Genomic DNA, 10,662 nt, shown 5'->3' on the forward strand with positions numbered 1-10,662 from the left:
AAAATGTAAAACAAAGATTTTGTGTTATGCATCTTCTAAGGGAGACTACAGCTATTTCTATTTTTGTTTGTAGGTTCTTTCCTTCCTTCCCCCCCCCCCCCCTGAGAGTCTTTTCTTTTAACCTCCACCTTTTCTCTGTGCCATAGATTCTCCCTTCTTTCCTTCCTCCCTCCCTCCCTTCCTTCCTCCCTCCCTCCCTCCCTTCCTTCCTCCCTTCCTTCCTCTCTTCTTTCCTTCTTTCCTCTCTACTTTCCTTCCTCCCTTCTTCCCTTCCTTCCTTCTTTCCTCCCTTCTTTTCTTCCTCCTTCCCTCCCTTCCTTCCTCCCTTCTTTCCTCCCTTCTTCCCTTCCTTCCTTCTTTCCTTCCTCCCTTCTTCCCTCCCTTCCTTCTTTCCTTCCTCCCTTCTTCCCTTCCTTCCTTCTTTCCTCCCTCCCTTCTTCCCTTCCTCCCTTCTTTCCTCCCTTCTTTCCTTCCTCCTTCCCTCCCTTCCTTCCTCCCTTCTTTCCTTCCTTCCTCCCTTCCCTCCCTTCTTCCCTTCTTCCCTTCTTTCCTTCTTTCCTCCCTTCTTCCCTTCCTCCCTTCTTTCCTTCTTTCCTCCCTTCTTCCCTTCCTCCCTTCTTTCCTTCTTTCTTCCCTTCTTTCCTTCCTTCCTCCCTTCTTTCCTTCCTCCTTCCCTCCCTTCCTTCCTCCCTTCTTTCCTCCCTTCCTTCTTTCCTCCCTTCCTTCCTTCCTCCTTTCTTTCCCTCTTTCCTCCCTTCTTCCCTTCCTCCCTTCTTTCCTCCCTTCTTTCCTTCCTCCCTTCTTTCCTTCTTTCCTCCCTTCTTCCCTTCCTCCCTTCTTTCCTTCTTTCCCTCCTCCCTTCTTTCCTTCTTTCCTCCCTTCTTTCCTTCCTCCCTTCTTCCCTTCCTCCCTTCTTTCCTCCCTTCTTCCCTTCCTCCCTTCTTTCCTCCCTTCTTTCCTTCCTTCCTCCCTCCCTTTTGCCACACTATCTCCCCGCTTTATTCTGCCTGCTTTCTTTCTCTCTTTCCCTTGTCCCCCACCCCTCTCTCCTTTGAAAATGTAAAATAAATATATTTTTTTATATCCCAAAAAAAGAAGATTCATTATTGTTAAGATGTCTAACTTTCCCCAGATTGACATATAGATTTATGGCAGTTCCATTCATAATCTCAGCAGGCTTCTCTGTAAAAATTGACAAGCTGATTCTAAATTTTTATGGAAATGCAAAAAACATAAAATAGTCACACAATTTCTTGAAAAACAATTGGACTTGCACTATATCATATCAATATTATAGTTATAGAATTCAAGATAGCATAATGACAGAAAAATGTTACAGATCTACACAGTTAATTTTTGACAAAGATGTCAAAAGAACACAATAGGATAGAATTTTTTACTAAATACAATAGAAAATTTTAGTATTCTTATTCAAGAAAGAGGGGAGGCAAAGAGGGAAGAAGAGAGGAGGCTCAGTTTTTACCCATCACCATATACAAGAATTACCTCAAAATGAATTCTGTATCTAAACATAAGAACTAAAACTATAAAGCTCCTAAAAGAAAACATCAGAGAAAATCTTAGTGACCTTGGTTTTGGCAAAAGCATAGACTACAGAAGAAAAAAAAGAAAAAAAATTTTGACTTCATCAAAATAAAAAAAAAATCATGTGCTTCAAGGGAAATTTATGAAAATGAAAAGGAAAGCTACTGAGAGAAAATATTTGCAAAAGGGGCTCCTCCGTTTTCTTATGGTTTTTCAGCCCCTTTCATCCTTTTTTAACCTCCTTTTGTCTCTCTTTTGGTAGAGATTTTTCTACTTTTCTCATGTTTCCCACATAAATTTCTCATCCAACAACTTTTAGATACCCCTTTTTTTCTTTATCTTATACAATTGTATTTTTAACTTTCTTTATCTAATTTTATTTTTTACTATTTTTTCTTCTTTTCTCTGAGTGCTTCGAGGAGGTCATGGCATTGGTCTGGCTCAAGGAGTCTAGGGTGCCCTTTTAGCCTTGGCCTTGGGGAAGATGGTATTGGTAGGTCCTCACTGCTGATTTCATTTCCTTTATTTCTTTCGTCTATATTTGGCAGAGGTGGGGTCTTGCTTTTGCCCAGGCTGGGGAAGCACTCCTGACTTTGAAGAATTCACCCAGCTCAGCCTCTCAGGACTTAGATTTGTGGGTGTGGCCATAGCACCCTGCTGACCACCATTTCTCTCTTTTTGTCCTTCTTTCCTTCTCTTCAATTCTCCCCTTTCACCCCCCCTTTTTATTTCCTTTTTTTCTCTTTATCTTTTGCTTTTCTTTCTCCCTTCTTGCTCTTTACCCTTCTCTTCCTTTTGGCCTTATGCCAAAAGACCACTTCAACACCTAAGCTCTAAGACTAGATAATGTAAAGCAAAGGAGTCAGTGAGAAGGAAAAAGGAGGAGAAGGAAGTGAACAAGAAGAAAACACACATGAGGAGGAACCAATAGAAAAATCTGGCAACATGAAAAACAAAAACAGAGCCACCACTCCAAGGGGCCATAAGGCAGCTACTGCAAAGGATTCTATCTATAAAGAATTAATAAAAATTACAGAAAGGAAATTTAAATACAGACAGCAACAGTAATAAAGGGAATTGATGAGAAAGTGGAAAAACAGAACTAAAAAGTGGATAAAAGATATGAAGTATATGGAAAGGATATGGTAGAGCTTAAGGAATTGAAGGAGTCAATCAGGGAACTTAAAGATGCAGTAGAAAGTATGAATAACAGATTAGACCATGGAGAAGAAAGAATCTCAAGATAGAGGATAAAGCTCTTGAGCTAATCCAGGTAGTTAAAGAGGCAGAAAAGAAGAGAGCGAAAGCAGAACATTTGTTCAGGGAATTATGGGATTTCATGAAGTGTTCAAACATATGCATTGTAAGTATCCCTGAAGGGGAAAAAAACATCCCAAGGGAATGAAAGCTCTACTGGAGGATATCAGAAATGAATATTTCCCTAAAGATTCCAAAAGACTACTTTTAGGGGATGTCAAACCCCAGGTTGTCCCAACATAAATAAAGCATCTCCAAGACACACTGTAAGCAACTGATATACAAACATTGAGGACACTGGCCGAAACAAGACCAGCTCTATGGACAACACTTAGAGCTATTCTCCACACTGACTATCACAATGGACCACCAGCAAAGTTAACACTCAGAAACTAATGGACAAAACCCAGCTTCCACAACGGTGCAAAGGATAAAACTAAGCAAGAGACTTTCACAAAAATACTTGCAAAAAAACTTCTATCCAACAAACAACTTTTATCTAGAATATACTTTTTTTAAAAGTCTTACAACTTTATAATAAGATAATAAAACAATTTTTTAACAGAGCAAAATATCCGAACAGACATGACACTAAAGAAGACAGTCACACACCACATAATGACATTATGGTCAATGACAGACCACCTAGGACAATGACTGTCCCTTAAGATTATAATGGAGGTGAAAAATTCCTAATCGCCCAGTGATGTTGTGGTTGTCATAATATCACAACGTAATTACTTTACTTTGTATAAATTTAGTGTAACTTAAATGCACAATGCTTTCAAAATGTACAGAAATGTACAGTATGTCCTAGACCTTCACATCCACTCACCACTCACTGTTCCACCCACAGTAACTTCCAGTTCTGCACGCTCCATTCATAGTATACAGGTGTACCATTTCTTATCTTTTATACAGTCCTTTTGCCATATCTTTTCTATGTTTATATACACAAATACTTACCATTGTGTTACATATGCCTACAGTATTCAATACTGTAGCATACTATACAGGTGTATAGCTTAGGAGCAATAGGCTATACTGTACAGCCTAGGTGTGCAGTAGGCTATGCCACCTAGGTCTCTGTAAGTATACTCTTCTTATATACTTATATCACCCAATAACAAAAAAGAATTTCTCCGAAAGTATCCCCATCATTCAGTGATGCATAACTGTACAGATGGCAAATAAACAGATGAAGAGATGCCCAGTAGCATTAGTCACTACAGAAATGCAAATGAAACCACCATGAGATACCACTACACACCCACTAATAAACTAAAATTAAAAACACTGAGCATACTGGATTGGTGAGTGCTATGGTTTGAATGTTCATCCTCTCCAAAACTCCTGCTGAAACTTAAACTCTAACATAACAGTATTAAAACGTGAGCATTTAAGAGGTAATTAGGTCATGAAGGGCTCTGCCTCATGAATGGATTAATTCATTCACGGATTAATGGACTAGTAGGTTACTGGAGGAGTGGGTTAGTTATCATGAGAAGGGTCTATTATAAGCTAGTTTGGCTGTCTTTCATGAGTTCACCTTGTCAGGTGACACCCTGTACCACCTCAGGACCATGCCGAGAGTCTCCACCAACAAGAAAACTCTTGCCAGATATAGCCCCTCTACCTTAGACTTCCCAGCTTCCAGAACTGTAAGAATCTCTTTTCTTTATTAAATATCCAGGCTCAGGTATTCTGTGATAGCAACAAAAATAGGCTAAGAAATGGAGAATGTGGAACAGCTGAACTGCTCATAAACTACCAGTGGGCATGTAAAATGTTACAATCACTTTGGAAGCAGTTTGGAAGTTTCTTCAAAAATTAGAAAACCACTAACCATACAAAAACCTATACACCAATGTTCATGACAGCTTTTTTTTTTTGAATATGTAAAAACTGAAAATAATCCAAATGTCCTTCAACATGTGAGCAGATCAATACAGTGTAGTATGGCCACACTAATGACTCAAATTTATTCTTCACGTCTTCCTTTCTGTAGAATGCTGTTTTGTGCAGGTGGCACTTTAGAATAAAGAGAAACAAAGCTAAGAGAGGCGCCTGGCTTTTATAACAGATCTGGTCTCATAACTAACGCAATCCCTCCAGGACCCATCAATCCATTACTTGACCCAAAACCTAAAAGACAGGATAGAGTACACTCACTGGCACCCGGAGTTTTTTATTATTCTTCTTTTTCTTTGAGAATCTCTTGTCTTTGGCCAGCAACATTGCTTTGATCCCTGAAGACGGCTCTATTTCTGAGGATCTTGAAAGCTCTGTAAGGGAAACGTTCTGTATAAGAAAGGATATGATAATGTAGGAGGCCCATTTTGTTTTACAAAAAAAAAGCTGAGAGAATGGGAAGCAGGAGAACACAGTTAAGAGTCACAGATTTTTAAAACATGGAAGCAGTGCAAAGGACTTAGTACTGTTTCGGTTTTGTTTTTTAAAGTTTACTCCTTACTTTTCATCTTCCAGCTCTTCATCAATTTCTCCTCCTTGTGGAATCTAAAACTATGACTTCTAATGGAAGGTCTGTCTCTGTGAAATGAACTGATCCAAAAGGGAGTGTTTAGCTGGAGCCATGGTCCCCCCTTTGAGAAATCACTACTCCGGGCCAATCTTGTGGAATTATCAGAGACGGAGTTACCCTGGCTCTGTGACTGGCTTCGTTCAGTCTGAGTGAAGTCTCTGTTACAAGGGGAAGGCAAGCAGGTTTGCCATTTTTCCTTGATGCTCGACAAATCAGTTTCACCGTCTTCTGAAAATGACCAGTTCAGATATCCACCTCCAGTTTGCATGCTCTTCATTTGGGAAGGAAGGGAAGTCGCAGCCAGGGATGCAGGTGTGCTGTGCACAGTGGGTAGAACTTGGTCCCCCTGGCCGCGCTTGTCTGGCACCTGAGCGATTGACAGGTACTGCTCCTTGGGTTCAGCCACTGATGCCTGGTCTGAGACGACTGGGGTCTGCCAAGTCAGATGAGCAGCAACCTCTCTCCGCACGGCCTGTTCAGTTGCTAGCCCATCTGTACCTCCTTCCACAGATGAGCTGGACAGAGGCAAAATAGTTTCTGCAGAAAAAGGAGCTTGCTTTAAACTAGAAGGGACGAGGAGAAATTGGCCGTACTTTGAGTGTGCGTGCCTGTTAGGAAATACTCCAGAAGCAACTCTCCTACTTTCTGTGTCTTGCTCTTCCTGGTCATCTCGTACATCTGACGCCCCTCTCTGACTGTCTGTACTCTCAGGAAGGGCTCCCCTCTGCACCCTTGGGGGCTGCTGCCCTCTGGCCAGGTCCCTCAGCAAGGAAGGAGGCATGCTATAATACTGGTATTTCTTCGTCTCAGAGAGCTCCACGCTGCCTGGCACCTCTGCACACTTGATATTGCTCCAGCTGTGGGGCCGTTTTCTGCAAGTAGAATACTTCCTGTAGGCCAGGAGTGCCTCTTCTTCTTGCAAAGTGTCAACAGCAGAAAGGACTTTCAGGGTATCCACTGTCAGGGCAGAGAGGTCCTGCAGGTGTCCCACCTGGCTGTCCAAAGACAGCAAGGAGTCCTTTATAAAAGACACTTTTTCATTCAGTTCTTTCAGCTGGAAATGTGTCTCTGTAACCCTAAAGGGGAAGAGAGGGAGAAAATCAATGACCACACTCAGCCAGGGGGGTTTGCCTCGCCCTGTCCTGTGCTGCTTCCATACGTAGGTGGCTCCTCAGCCTTAGCTATTCCCTAAGTCAAGAGGTCGAGCCTGGCTTCTGCCTCCTCCCTCCAAGATACATTCTTGGCCCAAGTGATCTCATCCTCTATAATTCCCACTATTGCCCCAGGGAAAAAAATTACAAATCTACATTTCTAGCCCTTTCTTTCTTTCTACTATTTCTGAATCCCACTGACGACGGCCTTCAATCATCTGATCTGTCATCCCATTTTTACTCATTAATATATTCATTTACATGACAAACACGTGAATACCTCCCATAGACTAGCAGTTTACATTTTGGTAGGAAAGAGAGATTCTGAGAAAGAAACCAGAATGATGGAAACAGAATCAATAACCAAATATGTAATTAATTAAAAAAAACCTACAGATCAGATTCTTTAAAATATTTCACTCTGCATTTCAAGTAGGTTTCCCAAATTCCAAACAAAATCCATTTTAAAAGACCTGTATTTAGAAAAGGCCTGGAGCAAAACTTTTCATTTACTTTGAATACTTTAACCCAAGATTATGATATCCAGTTATTGATTTGTGTGTAAGTAACAGAAGGCATCTTTGGCTATGCAAATACAAAAATAAATTACAGCAGGAAGCACCCATAGCTCAGTGGGTAGGGTGCCAGCCACATACACCAAAGCTGGCAGGTTTGAACCCGGCCTGGGCCAGCTAAAACAACAATGGCAACAACAACAACAAAAAAAAATAGCCGGGTGTTGTGGCTGGCTCCTGTAGTCCCAGCTACTTGGGAGGCTGAGGCAAGAGAACTGCTTTAGCCCAACAGTTTGAAGTTGCTGTGAGCTGTGATGCCACAGCACTCTACCAAGGGTGACACAGTGAGACTCTGTCTCAAAAGAAAAATTAAATAAATAAATTACAGCAGCTATTGTGTAACCATAATGATTAGAAAATTTAAATTTAAAAAACAAATTTGAAATTGAATTAAATGTAACAATTTTATTTAGAGAAAAAAGAGAGTAAAGAAGAATATGTTGGTTAACATTTATTTATACATATCTCTTTAAATATCTCTAGATGGGGGTGAGTTCTACTTTATGTACCCCCCAAAAAATATGTTTAAGTATTAACTCCCAAGCTCCAGAATGTGACCTGACTGGGAAACCAGGTCTTTAAAGAGGTAATCAAGCTAAAATACAGTCATTAGGCTGGACCCTTATTCAATATGGCTGGTATCCTTATCACAAGGAGGAACTTTGGCATAGACACATACACAGGGATGATGATGTGAAGATACATGGGGATGAGTTAACCATCTACAAGGCAAGAAACACCAAGACTTGCCAGAAAACAACAGAAGCTAGAAGAATCAAGGAAGAATTCTTCCCTAGAGGCATTAGAGAAAGCACGGCCCTGCCCGCATTTAGATTTTGGACTTTTAGCTGTCAGAGTATGAGACAATAAACTGCTGTTATTCTGAGACACACAGCCGTGGGTCTCTCACTATAGCACCCCCTAAGAAACTAGTTAGCTAAGCTCAACAATCAACAGAATAAATTATAACAAATAGGAGACTGGAGTTCACAAAAAGAAACTTGTATGCAAAAATATAATACAAAATTTTAAAACAAAATTAAATTGGAAAATTAAGATTCTAACAAATTTGATGATGCATCTACATCCTTAAATAATTCAAAAGCTTTTACAAGGTATTGAGGAAAAACATTACAAAGACTCCTAGGAACACGAACAGATAGTTTACCAAGATAAAATACAAAAGATAAGAAAAGAAGATAAAATAGTCCATCTCGCTAGATAATCAGAGATGAAAACTAAGATATTACTGAGTTTATCTACATGGCAACATTTGTCTTAATGTTGCAAACAAAAAAAAAAAAAAAGAGTAAAGCAGCTCAATGGTGGCAAGGATGCAATACTGGGACACATTTATAAAAAGGTAGTAATTTCATGCTAAAGCAGATGGATATTCATTACATTATGAGACAGAATATTATGTAGACATTAAAAATCACACTTATACTGTGGATAGTTATTTTCTTTAGCTGTGTTAACAGTAGATGCAGGGCTGTGGGTGTCTGTCATGCTCTGTGTTATATGTTTCTAAACTTGGCATAGAAATAAGTAAAGAAACAATAGTAGTTACAACTTTATAAAGTTTATGCAATTATTTGGAGAAAAGCATTTTGATGTGTAAGAGTGGGTGAAATGCAAAATTGTATCATTTCAACTGAAAATATATCGAGAACTAAATAGAAAAAAGCCAAAATTTTCAGTAAGCTCCGTATTAGGACATTTTTTTTCTTTCTTTTCTTCCTGCGTTTTGTGGTTCTGATGAGAATCTTTGATAGACAGGATTAAAGCACAAACCAGCAAGACAGGGATCCTCACCAACAATTCTGCGGCTGACGTGACCCCTGCAGAAATGATCCCCAGTCTTATTCGGGAGAAGGGAGAAACAGCCACTACACCATGAAGGGGTTAACACTCCACTGTAACAAGTGCTTCCCAAAATAGTGTTAGATTTCCCATCGCTAGAATATATCTAAAATAAGAGGGATTGAAAGCTCATCTACATGTTCTTTCTGGGAGCTTTGTAAATGGGAATTAACGAAAAGAGAGGTAGTATTTTCCATTTTTATCACATTCCACATGGGTTAGAACCCTCTCTTTCTTGCCTCTGCTATAGAACTCAACTTCCATAACTCAATGGACGCTTAACAAATGCTTCCTGACCTTCTGGAATCTGCAAAATTAGAATTGGCAAGGATGATGTGGGAAAGAGCACAAAATATATGTATATTCTCTTCCAAATATGCTTAATTAGAGCCTCTCCAGCCAGTGCACTGTTTCATCTAATTCAAAAACAGTACAGTTTGAACAGCAGTAATGGAGACTCATTAAGTTCCATTAGCAGCAGTCACATCGAGTGGATACAATAGAAACCATCACCTATTCACAGCAACAGGTGACGTGCTTCAATAGAAACCTGTTAGACAAATAACCTGGTCACCCTTACACCCGGCCCTCTTGCTTTTACAGGTACTTACTTTCTAAAGCTCAATATGAAACATATTTTAATTATGTTCCCAGACCACCAACTGCATTAATTTAATCTAGCCTTATGGTCATTCTAACACGTAAAATAAATTCTTATAATTTTAGTCTCCTCTGTGCAAGTTATGAGGATAAAGGAAAGACAAGAATGGTAATTATTTTATTGGGGGCCTTTGGATAAGACACCTTAAAAGGAGATAATAGCAGGTATAATTATAATCATCATGAAAATCATAATGGTCACCGAGTGCTCACTATGTGCCAAGCATTTTACAAAGGTTCTACCTGTACTATTTTATTTAATGCACATCACAGCTCTATAAGGTGGTGTTACTGTTATCCCTGTCACAGGAAAGAGGCTGGGTCACATGGCCAGAGTCACAGGGCTGCCCGGGGGGGACAGCTGGGTATCAAATGCAAGCCATCTGACTCCACATTCAGTAGCATTAACCCTGCATTCAGGACCTCTCCCCAGTTCAAAAGGGATGTAGGCAATTTTGGTTTTGTGGGGGGTGTGACAGTGTCCTAGAGTTCCAAGAGTACTTAAACGGACTACACCAACATTTTCCATGTGGAGAGGTGCTCCCAGATGTTCCTCAATAATGCTTTATGGTCAAATATTGATGGGACCTGCTCAAGCTGTAACTCCCTACTGCTGAATTACAATGCACATTATGTTAAAGCATTCACATTTTTTAAAACTGTAGCATTGGCCAGCCTCAGTGGCTCATGACATTGGGCTCATAAAGTGAGACTCTGTCCCAAAAAAAAAAAATAGAAAAACTTGCTGGGCCTTGTGGTGGGCACTTGTACTCCCAGCTATTTAGGAGGCTGAGACAACAGAATCTTGTGATTCCCAGAGTCTGAGGTTGCTATTAGCTGTGACACCAAGGCACTCAACACCATGGCAACTAAGTGAGACTCTGTCTCAAAAAATTAATTAATTAATTAAGATAAAATAAAATAAAACCACAGCATTTCCCAAATATAATGCACTTGAACATGTTCAATGTAGAAAAATACCTAAAAACATCTTACTCCACACAACAGAGAGAAGGAAAAACTGACTTACACTATCAGAGTCAAAAAAAAAAAAAAAAAAAAAAAAAAC

The 10,662-nt window shown here is 39.8% G+C and overlaps 1 protein-coding gene across 1 annotated transcript in view; it reads right to left on the bottom strand.

Annotated features, from left to right (window-relative positions):
* The window catches only part of TRPM6 (transient receptor potential cation channel subfamily M member 6), a 166,597-nt gene that overhangs the window by 35,140 nt on the left and 120,795 nt on the right, over positions 1-10,662 (bottom strand). The window contains exons 26-27 of the mRNA XM_023509005.1: positions 5,276-6,420; positions 4,975-5,087 (exon numbers count right to left, since the gene is read on the bottom strand). Coding sequence (XP_023364773.1) covers positions 4,975-5,087; positions 5,276-6,420 — 1,258 coding nt within the window. The remainder of the gene's footprint in view (positions 1-4,974; positions 5,088-5,275; positions 6,421-10,662) is intronic.

This window comes from Otolemur garnettii, unplaced genomic scaffold (assembly GCF_000181295.1).
Source record: "Otolemur garnettii isolate 467f Iridium unplaced genomic scaffold, OtoGar3 scaffold00006, whole genome shotgun sequence".
Taxonomy (NCBI): Eukaryota; Metazoa; Chordata; class Mammalia; order Primates; family Galagidae; genus Otolemur; species Otolemur garnettii.